This window comes from Oncorhynchus mykiss, chromosome 24, assembly GCF_057628025.1.
Source record: "Oncorhynchus mykiss isolate SJ-2025 chromosome 24, ASM5762802v1, whole genome shotgun sequence".
NCBI classification, from domain to species: Eukaryota; Metazoa; Chordata; class Actinopteri; order Salmoniformes; family Salmonidae; genus Oncorhynchus; species Oncorhynchus mykiss.
In genome coordinates, this window is record NC_143045.1 from 13,567,868 (window position 1) to 13,590,000 (window position 22,133).

General features: G+C 40.5%; 1 protein-coding gene and 1 long non-coding RNA gene across 5 annotated transcripts in view; one reads left to right on the plus strand and one right to left on the minus strand.

Moving 5' to 3' along the window:
* Nucleotides 1–1,795: 1,795 nt before the first annotated feature.
* LOC110503783 (uncharacterized) lies at nt 1,796–10,305 on the minus strand. 2 transcript variants are annotated; one of them, XR_002470516.3, is made up of 7 exons: nt 10,133–10,305; nt 8,695–8,829; nt 6,494–6,628; nt 6,113–6,204; nt 2,590–2,716; nt 2,218–2,331; nt 1,796–2,066 (listed from the first exon to the last, which is right to left on the minus strand). It is a non-coding gene; the product is annotated as an uncharacterized LOC110503783 (long non-coding RNA). The 2 variants fall into 2 exon arrangements; XR_002470517.3 differs by lacking the exon at nt 10,133–10,305 and adding an exon at nt 8,935–9,528.
* The window catches only part of LOC110503780 (alpha-2-macroglobulin), a 30,105-nt gene continuing 17,045 nt past the window's right edge, over nt 9,074–22,133 (plus strand). For 2 of the 3 annotated variants that reach the window (XM_036961907.2, XM_036961908.2), the window contains exons 1-16: nt 9,164–9,781; nt 12,202–12,385; nt 13,705–13,861; nt 14,072–14,124; nt 14,656–14,676; nt 14,859–15,027; nt 15,192–15,276; nt 15,485–15,599; nt 15,735–15,846; nt 15,929–16,038; nt 16,287–16,454; nt 16,618–16,854; nt 17,187–17,250; nt 17,536–17,681; nt 21,024–21,173; nt 21,759–21,995. In XM_036961907.2, the coding sequence (XP_036817802.1) occupies nt 9,681–9,781; nt 12,202–12,385; nt 13,705–13,861; nt 14,072–14,124; nt 14,656–14,676; nt 14,859–15,027; nt 15,192–15,276; nt 15,485–15,599; nt 15,735–15,846; nt 15,929–16,038; nt 16,287–16,454; nt 16,618–16,854; nt 17,187–17,250; nt 17,536–17,681; nt 21,024–21,173; nt 21,759–21,995 (2,109 nt within the window). In that variant the 5' untranslated portion in view covers nt 9,164–9,680. Of the gene's footprint in view, nt 9,782–12,201; nt 12,386–13,704; nt 13,862–14,071; nt 14,125–14,655; nt 14,677–14,858; nt 15,028–15,191; nt 15,277–15,484; nt 15,600–15,734; nt 15,847–15,928; nt 16,039–16,286; nt 16,455–16,617; nt 16,855–17,186; nt 17,251–17,535; nt 17,682–21,023; nt 21,174–21,758; nt 21,996–22,133 lie in introns of all 3 variants that reach the window. The other variant, XM_036961906.2, reaches the window with a different exon arrangement.

Below are 22,133 nucleotides of genomic sequence, written 5' to 3' on the forward strand. Positions count from 1 at the left end.
TTCAAAGACTCAATCATGGACACTCTTACTGACAGGTGTGGCTGCTTTGCGTGATGTATCGTTGTCTTTACCTTCTTGCCCTTTGTGCTGTTGTCTGTGCCGAATAATGTTTGTACCCTGTTTTGTGCTGCTGCCATGTTTAATTTATTATTTTATTTTTAATCCCAGCCCCTGCCCTAAGTTTTTCCCCACAAAAGAGCTTTTTTACAGACAGATATACTCCTCAGTTTCATCAGCTGTTCGTGTGGCTGGTCTCAGATGATCCCGCAGGTTAAGAAGCCGGATGTGGAGGTCCTGAGCTAGCGTTGTTACATGTGGTCTGCGGTTGTGAGGCCAGTTGGACGTACTGACAAAATTATCTAAAGCAACGTTGGAGGCGGCTTATGGTAGAGAAATGAACATACAATTCTCTGGGATCAGTTCTGGTGGACATTGCTGCAGTCAGCATGCCAATTGCACACTCCCTCAAAACTTGAGACATCTGTGGCATTTTATTGTGTGACAAAACTGCACATTTTAGAGTGGCCTTTTATTGTCACCAGCACAGTATTGATCATGGTGTTTAATCAGCTTCTTGATATACCACACCTGTCAGGTGGAATAATTATCTTGGCAAAGGATAAACATTCACTAACAGGGATGTAAACAAATTTGTGCACAAAATTGGAGAGAAATACGGTTTTTGTGTGCATGGAACATTTCTGGGATCTTTTATTTCAGCTCATGAAACATGGGTCCAACACTTTACATGTTGCGTTTATATTTTTGTTCAGTATAGTTATGATTTGCCTTCTGCTGGAACCTCTAGCGCAAAAAAAGCTAATGCTACCGAGACTAAAGCAACTTTAAAAGGTGCAGAATGTCTCCAAGTTGCTTGAAAAAAACGTTTTGATACTACTTATACTTTTCACACTACAAATAAATGTGCATGAATCCCAATGCATTTCAATGATAGAAACGCCATTCAAACTTTAAAACGTGCAGACTGGTCTGGAATAGGTTGATTGTATACAGATTTTTTTATACCATTTTTGATACCATTGCACACCCGTTAGTTTGTCCATTTTCATCTCACATGTTTTTCCATGAATTTTTCAAACGTTCAAATTTCAATAGCTCCTTGGTAATGTGACCTGACGTCAAACAAGGTTCAGAATGTCCACTCAGTGAGCCTACACATTGCACACCCTTTAGTTTGTCCATTTTCATCTCACTCGATTTTACATTCATTTTTCAAACTTTCAAACTTCAATTGCTCCTTGGTCATGTGACCTACTAGACTCAAACTTTAGAATGTCTACGGACTAGCATTATATATTGCACACTCTTGTTTGTGTACTGTAAAATCACGCAGTACATTTTTCATAGTTTTAAATTTCAATAGCTCCTTGGTCAATTAGACACCTAGGAAGCATGTGGTGGATATACACCCATATTGCATAACCTCTAGTCATGTGTCTTCGATATTGTTGTTCATTAATATTAGTTTGACAATTAGGGGATTCAGTCCAGTGTTGTGTTTACCCTTTTCTTTAATATTTATCTTTAATAATTGGTAGTTCTAAGTACTTATTTTCCCTATTTTTTATTTATTTCTCCTCAGTATTTAACAGCTGTACAGAATATCTCCTTTCATCATTAATATCAACCATAAAGGAAAGGGCAAAGTACGAGAGTCATGTTAATAATTGTCCAAAGCAGGGATGGAGAGTGAGCTAGTGAGGTAGGCTGCAGTGGGTTTGCTGGTCAATACATATATGAACATGTAACCACAGTAATGGTGGCCAGTAAATCAATGAATAAAATTTTTATTTTGGCAAATTAAACGGAAATTGTAGACCTTTAATCTTTTCCAACATGTCAGACACTTTTCTTCAAAGTACAAAACATTTCAGTGTTAACTTTCTCTTTATCCCTGGTTGATGTACATTTCAGAGCCTCTTCAGTGTGGATTTTCAACAACAAAGACTGCACTTCCAGTTTGTGTTCTTTACTCTGTTGAACTCTTTTGTCTTCATTCCTAGGCACAGCACATGGACCCACCGTTGGCATGCAAAATATTCTATCTAAAACAAAACAAAGCATAACACGTTATAAATAATATCAAATATCAATGCAATATGACGAATTAGCCATCCATTGTGTTATATCATACATTGTCTTACATGCCGTCACTGTTGTCAAAAGAGTATAAACATTTTAAATAAAGTTACTAACCCAGTCTTTGGGCCACATCCAGGTTCTTTATCAGTGGCACACATGAAGCAGTTGTTGGCTTTGTTGAACTCTGACATCACAGGCATGAACTGAACATATGGCTGTCCCACACAACTACATACATAAAATTAAAGAATTTACATATACTTTGATTTAAATGTCATTACATACCAGACATTTTTAGTATTATCCTCAGCCATTTCTTTTCGCAGTTGCTCCATGTGTTTTTGTGAAGGTTCCTTATCAATTTGGGAGTGGATGTTGGGGAAGTTCTGTGCAACTTCCTTGGCCAGCTACACCAACAAATTGAGTTTTTGACCTAATTGCCACATAACAGCTAACCATTCATTATTGAAAATATAACTATCAAACCTGCATTACAAAGACCCCGCAGTTGAAGGTGTCCTCCTGCATGTTGTGAGTTATTTCCCCTCCTTTCCACTTTATGTCCACCAAGTCGTCTTTTCCATGGCAGGATCTTCTCATTTTGAAGTATTCTCTTTTTTATGTGAACATAATGGAATTCTGATTAGTTATAGGCAAATGAATACACAGGCCAAAACTGCATGCTGTTTTCCTTATCTAGTAGAGGTAGTTTCCTTTATGTCCCATTCTACACACAGCCTAAATTATAGGCACTGAACCATTTACAGGAGAATAACAAAAGTAGCATATAGGATCCAACCTTATCACAGAGTCAATAAATGTAGAGCGTTTGTATATTTTAAGAAAAAAATATGAAGTGACAGATTCATCAGTACGTGCTTTTAGAAAGTCATATCACAAAGGTCACAGATGACAGTGCCCACCAAATCTATGACAATAGAGAATGAACTGTAAGCACCAAAGTGTCTTAAAGTGTGTTTGTCAAAATAATATCTGAAAATGTCAGTTGTTGAACATAATACTTCTATTTGCAATAGCAATTTATGATATATGCAGTTGTTGAATATTCCATGTACCAACACTACATGTAGGACGGACATAAGACATTCCCACATACAGTAGACACATAGAGGCATTTTTCAGCTATGATTTTACCACTCAGAATCCAGAATGGATATGACATTGTGGCCAGCACAGGATGTAATACACCCTTAAAGCAATCTACTTTTTTATCTTCTTGACTTCTTAGCTGGTAAACTGCTACTGTGTGTCAAGAAAAGAGGCCCAATTAGGGGTTAGTGTACTCCAGTAAAAAAGGGCTGGTTTAGATTTAAAACTATTTCCCTGTGTCCCTGTTCATAGGGGCATGAGAGACTAGTCAGTGGTAGAATTGAGTTGGCACTTTATTGACCCAAACACCCACAAGGTTGAAGTTACTCATGGACAGTAATTAGTCATTTTTTGTTTTTTTTGCATTGACGCATTGTGTCATCTAACTGTGAAATAATAGGATCCAAAGTGTTAGGAAATATTTGTTCCCATAAATACATAGAAGGATGTCTCTCCTCATACCTCTGACACTTTAGTCAGGCTGCCAGACTGTGTAAAAACTTTATGATGGGGCCGGCAACGGAGTTCCTATTGACTAAGCACCACAGAGCCAATCAGGAGAGAATACATACAGGTCAAGGTTGCCAATTGAAAGTCAAGGGGTGTGTCTGTGCCTTTTGGATTACTCTCTCTTTACAGAGAACCCCTGTGGTTCAAGTCAAGAGCTACCCTTCCCCTTTCAGTCTGCTCTGCGTATGTCTGAAAGTGACAGAGCCAGCAGCCAAGAGAGTTTTTCACAGTATGTCATAAAATATTAGTACACTTATGAATGTACAGTTGAAGTCAGAAGTTTACATACACTTAGGTTGCAGTCATTAAAACTAATTTTTCAACCCCTCCACAAATGTCTTGTTAACAAACTATAGTTTTGGCAAGTCGGTTAGGACTTCTACTTTGTGCATGACACAAGTAATTTTTTCCAACAATTGTTTACAGACAGATTATTTCACTTATAATAATAATTCCAGTGGATCAGAAGATTACATACACTAAGTTGACTGTGCCTTTAAACAGCTTGGAAAATTCCCAAAAATGATGTCATTGCTTTAGAAGCTTCGGATAGGCTAATTGACATCATTTGAGTCAATTGGGGGCAAACTACCTGCCCTCCAGGACACCTATACCACCCAATGTCACAGGAAGGCCAAAAAGATCATTGAGGACAACAGTCACCTGAGCCACTGCCTGTTCACCCCGCTATCATCCAGAGGGCGAGGTCAGTACAGGTGCATCAAAGCTGGGACCGAGAGACTGAAAAACAGCTTCTATCTCAAGGCCATCAGACTGATAAACAGCCATCACCAACATTGAGTGGCTGCTGCCAACATACTGACTCATCTCTAGCCACTTTAATAATTTAAAATTGGATGTAATAATGTATCACTAGTCACTTTAATTAAACAATGCCACGTCATATAATGTTTACATACCCTACATTACTCATCTCATATGTATATACTGTACTCTATACCATCTACTGCATCTTGCCAATACCATTCGGCCATCGCTCATCCATATATTTATATGTACATATTCTTATTCATTCCTTTACACTTGTGTGTAAAAGGTAGTTGTTGTGAAATTGTTAGATTACCTGTTAGAGATTACTGCATGGTCGTAACTAGAAGCACAAGCATTTTGCTACACTCGCATTAACATCTGCTAACCACGTGTATGTGACCAATAAAATTGGATTTGATTTGAAGGTGTACCTGCGGATGTATTTCAAGGCCTACCTTCAAACTCAGTGCCTCTTTGCTTGACATCATGGCGAAAACAAAAGAAAGACCTCAGAAAAGAACTGTAGACATCCTTTGGTGTGAAAAGTGCAAATCAATACAAGAACAACAGCAAAGGGCCTTGTGAAGATGCTGGAGGAAACAGGTATAAAAGTATCTATATCCACAGTAAAATGAGTCCTATATCGACATAAACTGAAAGGCCGCTCAGCTAGGAGAAAGCCTCCAAAACCACCATAAAAAAAGCCAGACTACGGTTTGCAACTGCACATGGGGACAAAGATCATACTTTTTGGAAAAAATGTCCTCTGATCTGATGAAACAAAAATAGAACTGTTTGGCCACAATGACCATTGTTATGTTTGGAGGAAAAAGGGGGAGGCTTACAAGCCTAAGAACACCATCCCAACCGTGAAGCACAGGGGTGGCAGCATCATGTTGTGTGGGGGCTTTGCTGCAGGAGGGACTGGTGCACTTCACAAAATAATGGCATCATGAGGTAGGAAAATGATGTGGATATATTGAAGCAACATCTCAAGACATCAGTCAGGAAGTTAAAGCTTGGTCACAAATGGGTCTTCCAAATGGACAATGACCTCAAGCATACTTCCAAAGTTGTGGCAAAATGGCTTAAGGACAACAAAGTCAAGGTATTGGAGTGGCCATCACGAAGCCTTGACCTCCATCCTATAGACAATTTGTGGGCAGAACTGAAAAAGCACGTGTGCTCAAGGCGGCCTAAAAACCTGACTCAGCTACACCAGCTCTGTCAGGAGGAATGGGCCAAAATTCACCCAACTTATTGTGGGAAGCTTGTGGAAGGCTACCCGAAACGTTTGACCCAAGTGAAACAATTTAAAGACAATGCTACCAAATACTAATTGAGTGTATGTAAACTTCTGACCCACTGGGAATGTGATGAAAGAAATAAAAGCTGAAATAAATCATTCTCTCAACTATTATTCTGACAATTCACATTCTTAAAATAAAGTGGTGATCTTAACTGACCAAAGACAGGGAATATTTACTAGGATTAAATGTCAGGAATTGTGAAAAACAGAGTTTAAATGTATTTGGCTAAGGTGTATGCAAACTTCCAACTTCAACTATATGTAAAATGCTAATATGTATTAGATCCAGGACAATGGAATAACTAAGACCTGAATTTTAATGCAGCGTGTTCCGATTCCTCGTTCTCTTTCTGTCCAGCAGGGTCAACCAAGAACACTTGGCCTGATGGTTCATGCAAATACTGGGGAAGCAATATAGAAATGTATTGATCACTTAAATTGTTTTACTATTAAATCACCCATATCACAACCCTCATACCTCTTCACAAAAATGTATCTAAATCAATTTTGGGAAAAGGATTTTACACAATGAACTTCCAGTGGTTCTGGTTCACATTTAAGAAACTCATGACAGCATTGTAGTTACCGAAGTTCACCTGAAATAAATAATTTCACATGCTTGCCACTAAGCCCAACATTTTTTATCAATAGTTAATCCTTTAAAATTCCACTAACAGATTGAATTAGTACCTTGGGCAGACTTTGCTTGCACACTGAACTTCTTTCTCCATTTAGAATGACTTGGGCTGAGTAATGATTTAGGGTGTAACTCTTTGTACCGTGACCACAGCTTTTTGTGGTGGCTTGAAAGTACCATTCGATTGTCTGTATAAGGAGAAAAAGTAAAACCACAAATGCTTTGAATGTGAAGAACATTATACAAATAATTAAGCAACAATGAAATATGCATAGACATTTCAGAGAATGTCGGTTAGTTAGACAGGATTGTTTATCGAGATTTAAAACAAACATAATTACATTTGCATTTGTTTTTATTTGACTAATATATTCTGCCTAGATTCAATTTATTGGGTCATTGTCACATATAAACTCAGCAACAACAAACAAAAAACATCCTCTCACTGTCAACTGAGTTTATTTTCAGCAAACTTAACATGTGTAAATATTTGTATGAACATTAAGATACAACAGCTGAGACATAAACTGATCAAGTTCCACAGACATGTGACTAACATAAATGTGTCCCTGAACAAAGGGGGGAGGGGGGGGGGGGGGGTCAAAATCAAAAGTAACAGTCAGTTTCTGTATTGGCCACCAGCTGCATTAGGTACAGCAGTGCATCTCCTCCTCATTGACTGCACCAGATTTGCCCGTTCTTGCTGTGAGATGTTACCCCACTCTTCCACCAAGGCTCTTGCAAGTTCCCGGACATTTCTGGGGGGAATGGCCCTAGCCCTCGCCCTCCGATCCAACAGGTCCCAGACGTGCTCAATGGGATTGAGAGCCGGGCTCTTCGCTGGCCATGGTAGAACACTGACATTCCTGTCTTGCAGGAAATCACGCACAGAACGAGCAGTATGGCTGGTGGCATTGTCAAGCTGGAGGGTCATAACAGGATGAGCCTGCAGGAAGGGTACCACATGAGGGAGGAGGATGTCTTCCCTGTAACGCACAGCGTTGAGATCGCCTGCAATGACAACAAACTCAGTCTGATGATGCTGTGACACCACCCCAGACCATGATGGACCCTCCACCTCCAAATCGATCCCACTCCAGAGTACAGGCCTCGGTGTAACGCTCATTCCTTCGACGAGAAACGCGAATCCAACCATCACCCCTGGTGAGACAGAATCGCGACTCGTCAGTGAAGAGCACTTTTTGCCAGTCCTGTATGTTCCAGCGACGGTGGGTTTGTGCCCATAGGTGACGTTGTTGCCAGTGATGTCTGGTGAGGACCTGCCTTAAAACAGGCCTACAAGCCCTCAGTCCAGCCTCTCTCAGCCCATTGCGGACAGTCTGAGCACTGATGGAGGGATTGTGCATTCCTGGTGTAACTCGGGAAGTTGTTGTCCCCATCCTGTACCTGTCCCGCAGGTGTGATGTTCGAATGTACCGATCCTGTGCAGGTGTTGTTACATGTGGTCTGCAACTGCGAAGACGATCAGCTGTCTGTCCTGTCTCCCTGTAGCACTGTCTTAGGTGTCTCACAGTACGGACATTGCAATTTATTGCCCTGGCCACATCTGCAGTCCTTATGCCTCCTTACATCATGCCTAAGGCACGTTCACGAAGATGAGCAGGGACCCTGGGCATCTTTCTTTTGGAGTTTTTCAGAGTCAGTAGAAAGGCCTCTTTAGTGTCCTAAGTTTTCATAACTGTGACCTTTAATTGCCTACCGTCTGTAAACTGTTAGTGCCTTAACAACTGTTCCACAGGTGCATGTTCATTAATTGTTTATGGTTCATTGAACAAGCATGGTAAACAGTGTTTAAACACTTTACAATGAAGATCTGTGAAGTAATTTGGATTTTTACGAATTATCTTTGAAAGACAGGGTCCTGAAAAGGGGACATTATTTTTTTGCTGTTTATATGCCTTGTTAGGGAGATTAAGTATCATACATAAGGTGTTATGTAGTCAAAAAAGTGTGTTATTCTGACAATACTGTGTTTACGTGATGACACATCTTCACTATTTACTTAAAGTGACAGAATAAGGTCCATAAATATTCAGGTGTACATCAGAAACATTCAACTCCAATTCCACTTAACTACATAATTATATTACATGTCCTTAGACTTGGTTAGGTGCACATCTAATGTACTTCTATGTTCATCATTACTACTGTATGAATTTTTTTTCTCCACAACATGTTTAGAATTGTGATTGAAAAAAATGCTTATTGTCATGTTACGACTAGTATTTATTACCTCATCCACAAGCCATTTGTGGGGCTGCAGAGTTTTAAACTCTGAATGTTGGAGAAGGAAAGAGGATTTTTTGTCTGTAGACCTCACATCAGCAACCACCACCTCGCAATTGTTTCTTCGCCACAGAGCTGTGACCTGCAATATGCAAATGAAACACATTTAGAAAAGTTATTGTCCTCTTAAACATGAACTGAAAACAAACTATCACAATCCTTTAACATTTGGAGAAAAAAAACATACCTGGCCTGCAGCCTCATTGTCTTCGAGTGGACATTCTGAACCTTGTTTGAAGTCAGTAGGTCACATGACCAAGGAGCCATTTCGATTTTAAAGTTTGAACAATTCACGTAAAAACGTGTGAGATGAAAATGAACAAACCAAAGGGTGTGCAATACAGAAGGGTAGCCAGTGGACATTCTGACACTTGTTTGAGACAAGGAGCTATTGAAATTCGAAAGTAAAAAAGTTTGCACTTTGTTTACGCTCCCTAACTAATTCGACTAGGAATACCAAATAGTGCTCACATTTCCACATGTTTATTAGCTTTGGAATGCGAATTAATGTCCAAATCGTGAAAATAATGTTGTGCGCAATTTTTCCAACATCTTGCCACTTATTTGGAGTCTTTGGCTCAAGTGCGAATATCCGTCGAATATCCAACTTGAAACTTTCTTTACCTCGGTGGATGTTCGAGGGGGGAAGAGTTCCTGCAGATGGAATGCCCATTTGCAGGAACGGCCGAATTTTGGGAAAAATAGCTTGAGGTATTTTGGTGTCATTCTGACCATCCCATTTCTCGCGGGGCTGTGACTGTTTGAGAACTTCTTCGGAATTGGGAGGAAACGGGAGGTGGCTGCCGTGTGCCAAATTATTATAAATTATTTGGAAGGGAGTGACACAAGAGGGCATTTGGGTATAAACAGCACGGTTTGTGCAACTTTCCTGACCATCTGGACGAGGGAAGGGAGCATTTCGAAGTGCGGAGGATGTGTACCACGGTTATGGCCATGGCTCTCAACTTCCTTTGCCTTGTATTTATCACATCAGTAATTTTACGAACTGCGACATCGAGCACCTTCAATGAATCGTAAGTACGCTACAAAACATTTCACGTACAGTAGTAGGCAGTAGAAGCAAGTAGTATTTTCGTCATTTAATTGAGGGATTAAACTCACAACAAGCAATTGTTGTTTACATGTTTGGCTGCATACCACAGTCTATAATCAAATTGAGGAATTCATTATTCTCCAGGCTATGCACCTGCAGATGTAGGGTAGGTCACCTGAGCAATATAATTACTTTAGTTATAAACATAATATTACATAACAAAATCGTGTATATGCCCACTGCACTGATATAGCTGAATATCTGATTTTAATTGTCTCCATTTGTGAATAACAATATATATAAAAAATGTGGAAGTGGGAAGGAAAAGTACCTTTCTCTCTCTTTCTTGCACGTGAGAGGCTTTTCATACCTTATGAGACATTCTGGCAAGCAGGCCTGTACATTTGTGGGTTACAAATCCGACTTGTGATAGTCCATATTAGTGTGCTTTCCTCCAATGTCCTTCTGTGCAATCAGCCCCAACAGGGGCTGATTGCAAAATCTGAGGGGCACAAAGTATGGGCACAAAAAAATCTGAGGGGCACAAAGTATGTAAGGATGGCTGGGGGGGTGGTCCATAGGGAGCTTAGGCCCCTGGCCTGAAGTTGGAGAATGTGGAATGTTGCTTTTCTAAAGTCTCCCAACTTGCCAACAGGCATGCCAGCTAAGAGTAGCTTGCTTGTCTATCTTGATTGATAGCCTGAAATGGCTTCTTGGTAGCTTTATAAGGTTAGGACACTGGGAACATATCTGGGCTAGCTAATGCCAACTAAATACAATTGCCAGGTGGGTAGTAGTATCCTAGAGAAACAACAAAAATAATAACGGCCCTAAGCACACAGCCAAGACAATGCAGGAGTGGCGTCGGGAAAGGTCTGTGTATTTGAGTGGCCCAGCCAGAGCCCGGACTTGAACCCGATCAAACATCTCTGGGGAGACCTGAAAATAGCTGTGCAGTGATGCTCCACATCCAACCTGACAGAGCTTAGAGGATCTGCAGAGAAGTATGGGAGAAACTCCCCAAATACAGGTGTGCAAAGCTTGTAGCGTCATACCCAAGAAGACACGAGGCTGTAATCATGGCCAAAGGTGCTTCAACAAAGTACCGGGTAAAGGGTCTGAATACTTCTGTAAATGTGGTATTTCAGTTTAAATTTGGGGGGGGGGGGGGGGGGGGGGACACACAATTTAATCAATTTTAGGAGAAAGGCTGTAACATGAAAAGTCAAGGGGTCTGAATACTTTCTAAATGCTGTGTGTGTGTGTGTGTGTGTGCACTATCATTCAAAAGTTTGGAGTTAGAAATGTCCTTGTTTTTGAAAGAAAAGCAATTTTCTTTGTCCATTAATATAACATCAAATTGATCAGAAATACAGTGTAGACATTGTTAATATTATAAATGACTATCGTAGCTGAAAACGGCAGATTTTTAATGGAATATCTACATAGGCGTACAGAGGCCCATTATCAGCAACCATGACTCCATTGTTCCAGCCAATCAGAATGAGCTTTTCCTCATAAAAGGGCTTCATTACAGACAAGTACTCCTCAGTTTCATCAGCTTTATGAGTGGCTGGTCTCAGATGATCCCGCAGGTGAAGTAGCCGGATGTGTAGGTTCTGGGCTGGCGTGGTTACATGTGGTCTGCGGTTGTGTGGCCGGTTGGGCGTACTGCAAAATACTCTAAAATGACATTGGAGGCGGCTTATGGTAGAGAAATTAACATTCAATTCTCTGGCATCAGCTCTGGTGGACATTCCTGCAGTCATCATGCCAATTACACGATCCCTCAACTTGAGACATCGGAGGCATTCTGGTGTGACAAAACTGCACATTTTAGAGTGGCCTTTTACAAGATGCGCCTGTATAATGATCATGCTGTTTAATCAGCTTCTTAATATGCCACATCTCTCTGGTGGAGAAAGGAGAAATGCTCACTAACAGGGATGTAAACAAATTTGTGCACAAAATTTGACAGAAATAAGCTTTTTGTGCGTAATGGAACATTTCTGGGATGTTTTATTTCAGCTTATGAAACATGGGACCAACACTGTACATGTTGTGTTTTTATATGTTTGTCCAGTGTGTATATGTATATCTATTTTAAACAGTACAAATCTGAGTGGGCATGCTGCCTTTGTTCACCAATACATGGTTGACAGACCATCAAACAACTAATTGGTATTCCCTCCAACACTGTCTGAAACGGAATCAATTGTGCCCTCAATTTCTCATTGTTTGGACTCTGAGTGGGGCACATAGCCAGAGACAATTAAGGTCACTTCGTCCCCAACTTTAAAAAATCAGTAGGGTACAAAGGAACTAAAGAGCTGTTTGAGTACACTGCCACTTAAGTATTATTACCACAGCTGCATTCATGCTGACTCTTTCCCCTTTTAGGATTTACCTGGTGGCGGTCAGCTCGGAGGTGGTAGGAGGGACCACAGAGAAACTTTGTGCTCAGGTCCACCAAGCCACAGAGCCTCTGTTGTTGAATGTGTCGCTGGAAATGGAGGGTGGCAGCGGCACCATTCTACTGGAGGAAGACGTAACACAGGACTTCTATCGCTGCATCTCCTTCCAGGTCAGCTGTAACTGTGCTGTGTTCAGCAGGCTACAATGTTGTGGACCACTCTGATAGAAATATTTCATGTAGAACCAACATGCCTTTCTGACATGTGGGTTAAGGAATCATGCCAGCCCTATGTATGACATTTCTAAATGCAAAGTTCCACAACGATGTGAGCTACTGACTGTGGCCCTATTCTATCGTCTCTCATGCAAAAGCATCCCGACCACAGTCAACAAGCCAATGGGTTAAATGTTGACATAATTTCTGTACTTGACTAACACTGACCTGAGTCATCAGCTTTAATAGTAGCTGACACTTTGAATTGGGTCTCTTTCCCATCAGTGTTGGGTGTTACACAACTTGTGCCTCGCTTCATATTGATTTTTGTTGAACAGTTACCCCCATCAGTTGTACATACACTGAGCATACCAAACATTATGAACACCTTCCCAATTTTGAGTTTTGACCTTAGAACAGCCTACATTTATCAGGGCATGGGCTCTACAAGGTGTCAAGGGTTCCACAGAGATGCTGGCCCAAGTTGGCTGGATGTCCATTCTTGACACATCACACACAGGAAACTGTTGAGTGTGAAAAACACAGAAGCGTTGCAGTTCTTGACACTAACTGGTGCACCTGGCACCTACTATCATAGCCTGTTCAAAGGCACTTATCTTTTCAATCTTTTGTCTTACCAATTCACCCCCCGAATGGGGCACATACACAATCCATGTCTCAATTGTCTCAAGACTTAAAAACCCTTCTTTAACCTGTCTCCTCCCCTTCATCTACACAGATTTTTGAAGTGGATTTATCAAGTGACATCAATAAGGGATCATAGCTTTCACCTGGATTCACCTGGTGTTCACACATATTCATATGTGTTGTGGAAAGACCAGGTTGTTCTTAATGTTTTGTACACTCAGTGTATGTAAGATTACAGTTGATAGAATCTCCTGGCTCTTCTTCTGTGGTCATTTTGTCATCTAAATAAAGTACTATTCTTACTAGCTTTTAAGTTACCTATGCGCATTCATTCAACAAAACACATTCATTTCAGTCTTTTATTTTGAATAGTTTGGTTGTAACTCCGTCATGTTATGTGGAACTCAACTTGAATTCCAGGCTGGGTGCTATATGCAAAATGATCAAACCTATGAAAGGCAATAGCAGTTATATTAATCATACTTTGCTATGCTGAGGTTATCTAGCACTTAACAAAAAGCCCTCTGTTCTCAAGCTACTCAGTCAGAGAGACATACTTTGGTTAAAGGGCTAGAGGATTGTAGAAGTTCTACCAAGCTTCCATTCTTCTGTTCTTCATATTGTAGGTACCCCCAGTGAAGGCTGACAGTGTGGCCACTGTCCATGTCAGCATCAAGGGGAGGAAGGATGAGATGAGTAAAAAGACCAAGATCCTTATCAAGCCTAAAAAGTTCTTCACCATTTTCCAGACAGACAAACCAGTCTACAAACCTGGACAGACAGGTAGTTAGATACAATCTTTGATGAACACTGAAACTGACCCTTCCTGAGTTATTACTTGTAAATGTACTAAACTGACCCTTTTGTCTAGGCCAACTGTTGATTTTGATTGATGGTTATGCATGTACTTTACAGTATATTTGTGAAATGGATGATGGATATACTGTACATAGACAGATACTATATAGACAAATGTTTCTACCACTTTTCCAGTCAAGTTCCGAATCGTCTCGCTGGATGCCAGTTTCTTGTCATTCAATCAGATGGTAAGTTACTCTTTCAATGTTGTTCAATATAAATAAAGTTACTCTTTCAAAGCATTTAAGTTGGGTTGAACAGGACAGCAGAGTGTTAGTCAGCTTTGGAACATTCTAGGGAGGTGTAGTTTGGGAGAGGTTCACTGTAGTTGAGTAAGAAAGGCAAGTGATGGAGCAATGATTTCATCCTCTTGCAGTCCAATTTTGTCTACTATTATTTTATTTGTTTAATGGGTCAGTGTGTGTGTGTGTGTAGGTGGCTCAGCAAACATGTGGTCAGAGTTCATTTGGCCTGGCTGTTTGAGCAGAGCATCTGAGTCAACATGAGCTCAAGGCCTGCTCTGTACTGTAACTCTGTAGATAAAGATGCCTGTACTGTAGAAACTGTTTTGGAAAGTTATGAAATGTTTGTTTTAAACCCATTTCCTGACACGATAGTAGTTCCCTTTAGGCCTCCTGTGAAAATAATTTGAAAATAAGTTTGAAAATGTTTTTTTGGGACAAATGTTAAATGCTGAATGTTTTGTTTCTCTTTTCTAGTATCTAACAGTGGAGCTTCAGGTGAGACTCATTCAAATCCATTGCAACTAAAAACCAAAGCTGTATATAACATGAGCAATAATAATGACATGATCTCCCTTCAAAAGTATTACCTGCCAATATGTACTGTGGCATGATTTTGTACAACGCCTGTCTCTATAACAAAAATACCTTCCTTCAACCTATTATGAATCTGTATACAGGACCCAAACTCCAACCGCATTGCTCAGTGGTTGAACCAGTCAACAGTGAGTGGAATTCTGGACCTGTCCCACCCCATGTCCGCAGAGGCAACGCAAGGAAGTTACATCATCACTGCATGGAATGAGAAGGGAGAGCAAACTTCCCAAAACTTTGACATCAAAGAATATGGTGAGGAAATTGGCATGGGATAAAAAGAGAAAAGCATGGGATAAAAAAAATCAGATTATATTGTTTTTACATGGTGATTCCATTGTGGTCAGGGATGATGTTTTTGGTGTAGTTCAACAGACAATGAGGAAATAACATTTGATATGTATTTTTCTTTTTTACAGTTTTACCCAAATATGAGGTCAAAGTCTATCTACCCCAAACAATCACTATTCTGGACAAGCAAGCAACACTGAGAGTTTGTGGAAAGTAAGTGCATAAGATGATAGACAGTAAGATGATAATGTAAACTGGGACACTTTATGGACAGAATATTAGGCCTTCATTTGTGTGTTGCATAGACTACTTTAGAGACTGTCCCATGTTTGATACTTGCTCATGTTCATAGCTGTTTCTATTTTTACAACACGTGATTGCCATTCTTGAATTGTTTTTCTTCTGTTGACTTTGTTTCTAGATACACTTATGGAAAACCAGTGCTGGGGTCTGTCACGGCGAAAGTTTGCAGAAATATCATTCAATATCGCTGGTTATATGATGCTATTAATATCTGCGAGTTGTATCTTATGAAAGTAAGTATTTTTTAAATTCTTGTTATGCCAAATTCTTTGATGACGAACACTCACTGTGGGGAAAATGTTGAGGTTTATAGACGTTTTCGTAGCGGATTTAAGCTGAGCTACAATAACTGTACTCATTCTGCCTAGACCGACACAACTGGTTGTGCAACCCAAATTATTGACGTGACCCGGTTCGGTCTAAATGAATCAAAGTTTGACGACTTCGAAGTGGAGACTGAGATGGAAGAATATGGAACGGGTAGGAGAGAGCCTTATCTTGAACGTAGAGGTGTTTACATGCTCAACTGTTGACCTCTGACCCTTGCCTGTGTTCTCTCCAGGGGTCATCCTTAAAGGTAGTGGCAAGGCAAGCTTCACCAATGTCATCGTAACTGTTCGTTTTGAGGACGTGCCCCAAGCATATAAACCAGGAATTGCATACGAGGGGAAGGTGAGGACAAACTATATTAACAAATGCCTTTTTATTAACACTGCAGAAAATGGTTTCCTCAGAAAAATGGATTTGAACATGAAGTGGTGATAAATGTTAACATGTAATTTGGAGCATCTAAACTAAACTAATGGGAGTGTACATTTAGTATATTGGATGTCTAAACTAGGCTTTTGATGTCTTGTATGCAATGGGAGTGTACATTTAGTGTATTGGATGTCTGCATTCATCCTGTCCTGTGTTTTCAGATCAAGGTGACCGGTCCCGACTCTAGTCCCGTTCCCAATGAGCCTGTGTATCTCTTCCTACAAAACAGTGGCAAATCTGAGAACTGGACTCTCACCACAGACAGCAAGGGCATTGCTTCTTTCTCTCTCGACACTTCTCTATGGAGTTCTGATTCTGTCTCTCTGTCGGTCAGTGGTCACTCACTCATGTTTTCCTCTAATAAATATTTAATGATGTTATTTAAATATTCAATTGTTTTTTCTGTGTGAGATCATTCATTTCTCCTGATGTATTCTCCAAGGTTACTACAATTGTTTATTTTTCATATATTTTCTGTGTTTCTTGAACCAGGCTCGTTATCAAAAGGCTGAGGAGGATTATCCGTACGTGCAGGGTGTGCGTAGACCAGAATATTCATCCGATTACCACTTCACAAGAAAATTTTATTCTAAGAGCAAAAGCTTTGTGAAGATAATGCAGGGCGAAGGGAAGTTCTCCTGTGAGAAGGACGGTATTGTTCTTGCTCACTACATCATCCAAGGGGTGGAGCTGAAAAAGGGACAGACGACCCTGGACTTTTTCTATCTGGTAAGATTAAAGGGCTGTTTCACTCAAAATACAACCTAACATGATTTTTACACTTTGTCTGTGGCTTTAGGATATACATTTTACTTACTTCGGTATTTGATTGTCATATTGTGTTGCGTCTGGAAATATTTTGAGAATGGCTCGGGCAAACCGTACAGTACTTTACATGCAGTTGAAAAGTTAATCATTGGTGATATTCAGTCATTTTACACTTCAATAATGCATTAACTTCAAGATATTTGCTAGCAGATCTCCCAGTTTTAGCCAATGTTCCAGTCTCCCTGGGTCACTCTCTGGTTATTAATGTTGATGCTGCCACCTGGCTGTCCCAGGTTATATCTAGAGGCAGCATTCAGCAGCACGGCCATCTTCCGGTGACTGTTACAGAAGGAAAAGGTAAATACATTGGACTTGGATTCTACCGAATGTTTCTTGCCGTTTTTCATTAGAACTTCTCAGAACCCCACTTGATTAGAGAACATGCCTAATGGCATTAAGCTGTCATGGGATAAAAAGCTGACACGACAGGATTCAATCATCCAGATTACATCTTCAATACCAGCTCTTACTGCACAGTATATTTCAAGTTCATACGCTAATCAGAGAACACAATGTTCGTATTGGATGATTGGTGGTTTACGGTGACTTAATGGCAATCCCATTGTCCATCTCTCATTTTAGTAAACCAAGGGGAGCTGACTCTCTCGCTGCAGCGGATGCCTGAGCTGACCCCTTTTGCCCAGGTAGTGGTGTACACCGTGTTGCCTGATGGGGAGGCAGTAGCAGACAGCCGAGACTTCCCCATTCACCTCTGCCTAAAAAACGAGGTAGGCAACTCGGCATCTTTTGCCAGCCACATGAGATGTCAAAATGTCTCATCAGAGAGCCTGAGCCATGTATATACTGTATATTGGGGCAACATGTGCACTATCAATTTCCAAAATGACTTTGCATCAGACTATGATATGAAATGCTTCAACGGCTCCTCTTTGATCATCATGTTCGTCGGGCCTGTTTCTATCCCCCTAGCATTTATTATGTTGTGTGGGCTTTATTCCAATATTCACATCAGTATGCTACTGTACTTGAAATGAACCAATGTGTTGGACATGTATGCTAGTATACAGTGCCGTCAGAAAACGTTCACACCCCTTTATTTTCCCTACATTTTGTTGGGTTAGCCTGAATTTAAAATTGATTTAATTTAGATTTTGTCCACTGATCTACAGACAGTACCCCGTAATGTCAAAGTGGAATTTTGTTTGTAGAACATTTTAGAAATGAATAAAAGAGGAAAAGCTGATGTCTTATTAAGTCAGTAAGTATTCAACCCCTTTGTTATGGCAAGTCTAAATAAGTTCAGGAGTAAAAATGTGCTTAATAAATCACATAATAAGTTGCATGGACTCATTCCGTGTTCAATAATATTGTTTAACATGATTTTTGAATGACTACCCCAACTCTGTACCCCACATATACAATTATCTGTAAGGTCCCTCAGTTGAGCAGTGAATTTCAAACACAGATTCAACTACAAAGACCAGGGAGGTTTTCCAGTGCCTCTCAAAGAAGGGCACCAATTGGTAACAGATGCTGACAATCCCTATGAGCATGGTGAAGTTATTAATTAGGCTTTACTACAAAGATACAGGTGTCTTTCCTAACTCAGTTGCCGGAGAGGAACGAACTGCTCAGAGACTCTACAATACTAACCTAAATGACAGAGTGAAAAGAAGGATGCCTGAACAGAATAAAAGTATTCCAAAACCTGCATCCTGTTTACAAGAAGGCACTTAAGTAATAATACTGCAAAAGAATAATGCAAAGAATATGAAGCGTTGTGTTTGGGGCAAAACCAATACAATGCTTGTCATCAGCTAAGAAACAGAATACAGCTATAAGCACAGGCAAAATCCTAGACAAAAACCTGGTTCAGTCTGCTTTACAACAGACACTGGGAGACAAATTCACCTTTCAGCAGGACAATATCTTAAAACAAGGCTATTTCTACACTGGAGTTGCTTACCAAGACGATATTGAATGTTTCTGAGGTTTGGTTATTATTATTAATGTACAGTGCCTTGCGAAAGTATTCGGCCCCCTTGAACTTTGCGACCTTTTGCCACATTTCAGGCTTCAAACATAAAGATATAAAACTGTATTTTTTTGTGAAGAATCAACAACAAGTGGGACACAATCATGAAGTGGAACGACATTTATTGGATATTTCAAGCTTTTTTAACAAATCAAAAACTTGGGCGTGCAAAATTATTCAGCCCCCTTAAGTTAATACTTTGTAGCGCCACCTTTTGCTGCGATTACAGCTGTAAGTCGCTTGGGGTATGTCTATCAGTTTTGCACATCGAGAGACTGACATTTTTTCCCATTCCTCCTTGCAAAACAGCTCGAGCTCAGTGAGGTTGGATGGAGAGCATTTGTGAACAGCAGTTTTCAGTTCTTTCCACAGATTCTCGAATGGATTCAGGTCTGGACTTTGACTTGGCCATTCTAACACCTGGATATGTTTATTTTTGAACCATTCCATTGTAGATTTTGCTTTATGTTTTGGATCATTGTCTTGTTGGAAGACAAATCTCTGTCCCAGTCTCAGGTCTTTTGCAGACTCCATCAGGTTTTCTTCCAGAATGGTCCTGTATTTGGCTCCATCCATCTTCCCATCAATTTTAACCATCTTCCCTGTCCCTGCTGAAGAAAAGCAGGCCCAAACCATGATGCTGCCACCACCATGTTTGACAGTGGGGATGGTGTGTTCAGCTGTGTTGCTTTTACGCAAACATAACGTTTTGCATTGTTGCCAAAAAGTTCAATTTTGGTTTCATCTGACCAGAGCACCTTCTTCCACATGTTTGGTGTGTCTCCCAGGTGTCTTGTGGCAAACTTTAAACAACACTTTTTATGGATATCTTTAAGAAATGGCTTTCTTCTTGCCACTCTTCCATAAAGGCCAGATTTGTGCAATATACGACTGATTGTTGTCCTATGGACAGAGTCTCCAACCTCAGCTGTAGATCTCTGCAGTTCATCCAGAGTGATCATGGGCCTCTTGGCCTCATCTCTGATCAGTCTTCTCCTTGTATGAACTGAAAGTTTAGAGGGACGGCCAGGTCTTGGTAGATTTGCAGTGGTCTGATACAACTTCCATTTCAATATTATCGCTTGCACAGTGCTCCTTGGGATGTTTAAAGCTTGGGAAATCTTTTTGTATCCAAATCCGGCTTTAAACTTCTTCACAACAGTATCTCGGACCTGCCTGGTGTGTTCCTTGTTCTTCATGATGCTCTCTGCGTTTTAACGGACCTCTGAGACTATCACAGTGCAGGTGCATTTATACGGAGACTTGATTACACACAGGTGGATTGTATTTATCATCATTAGTCATTTAGGTCAACATTGGATCATTCAGAGATCCTCACTGAACTTCTGGAGAGAGTTTGCTGCACTGAATGTAAAGGGGCTGAATAATTTTGCACGCCCAAGTTTTTGATTTGTTAAAAAAGTTTGAAATATCCAATAAAAGTCGTTCCACTTCATGATTGTGTCCCACTTGTTGTTGATTCTTCACAAAAAAATACAGTTTTATATCTGTATGTTTGAAGCCTGAAATGTGGCAAAAGGTCGCAAAGTTCAAGGGGGCCGAATACTTTCGCAAGGCACTGTATTACATGGATTTATTAGACTTTATAAAATGGATTTATGCTTTGTATGTAAGCCAGGAGATGCTAAATGTTTGTTCATTAATGGTCAATTACCGTGAGACCGACCAGTTATTTGCTTGACAATCACCGGCTGACAACATTTTGTGACTGCCACAGCCCTAGGTGCGCAATAACTCAAAAATACTCACAGCTGTAATCGCCACCGAAGGTGCTTATACAAAGTATTAACTCGGGGGAGAAATACTTATGTAAATTAGATTTCTGTATTTCATTTTAAATACATTTGCGATCATTTTCTAATAACGTGTTTTCACTTTGTCATTATGTGTGTGTGGATGGGTGAGGGGAAAAAATACATATTTAATCCATTTTGAATTCAGTCTGTAACACAACAAAATGTGGATTAAGTCCAGGGTTAAGAATACTTTCTGAAGGCACTGTAGATATGTTTAAACATTTTCTGTGATGTCTCATCCTTTTTCTTCTCTCCAGGTGTCCCTGAAGTTCTCGTCCCTCCAGGAGTTGCCAGGGGAGAAGACCTCTCTGAGCCTCCAGGCCCACCCAGGGTCTCTGTGTTCTCTCAGGGCCATCGACCAGAGTGTGCTGCTGCTGCAGCCTGAACAGGAGCTCAGCCTAGACTCTGTACGTTCTCCATGGTTCTGCGTCCCAAATGGCTCCCTATACCCTATGTAGTGCACTACTTTTGACCAGGACCATTGACTCACCACACTACTCACCACCACCACTCACCACACTAAGCACTAAACACATCACCTTTGGCATTGTTTTTGTGCACCCATGTTTTTCAAGATAGGATTTGGCTCATTTTTAGCTTCCTCTAACCATGTCTAAACCACTGTCTGATAATTAAAGTTTAGAAGTTTCAACTTGTGGGACTATTTAGTTGGTTGTGTTGTACCACTCAAGCTAAATCGAGTGCAGATCAAGTATTAGCCGTATGTATTTAACCCAGGTGTTATCCTATGCACTGACCTTGTCCTAACTTTGTACTGACCCTATAACCTCTGACCATGCACCTACCACGCTCTGGCCATGCACCTACCACGCTCTGACCATGCACCGACCACGCTCTGACCATGCACCGACCACGCTCTGACCATGCACCGACCACGCTCTGACCATGCACCGATCACGCTCTGACCGTGTCAAGGTGCTGCTGATTATTAAGTCAGTATTACTGGAGGTATATTACTTCTCTCTCGGCAGGTATTCAGTCAGCTGCCTGTTCAGAAGTTGTCTGGATATTCATACAGGGTAGAAGACTTTGACCCCTACCCATGCCGACCATTTCCTCCAATCATTAAAGAGGAGATGGAAGTGCTCCCTCCACCTGTCCCTAAACTGGCAGAGGAGTTAGAAGCACCACCCGTACCTGACAGGAAAAAACGCTCATTCTGGTTTGGCTCCAACAATGACAAAAACGATGTTTACAACATCTTTAAAGTAAGAGGATCAAATAAGTTTAATGTTATTGTTTTTGTCTGTTTGGAATATGGAAAATGTATAAATAAATACTTTAATATTTATTTAAGTAAGAAAGTAGACACTGAATGAATTAAAATGGAATGCAGTCTGTTAAGA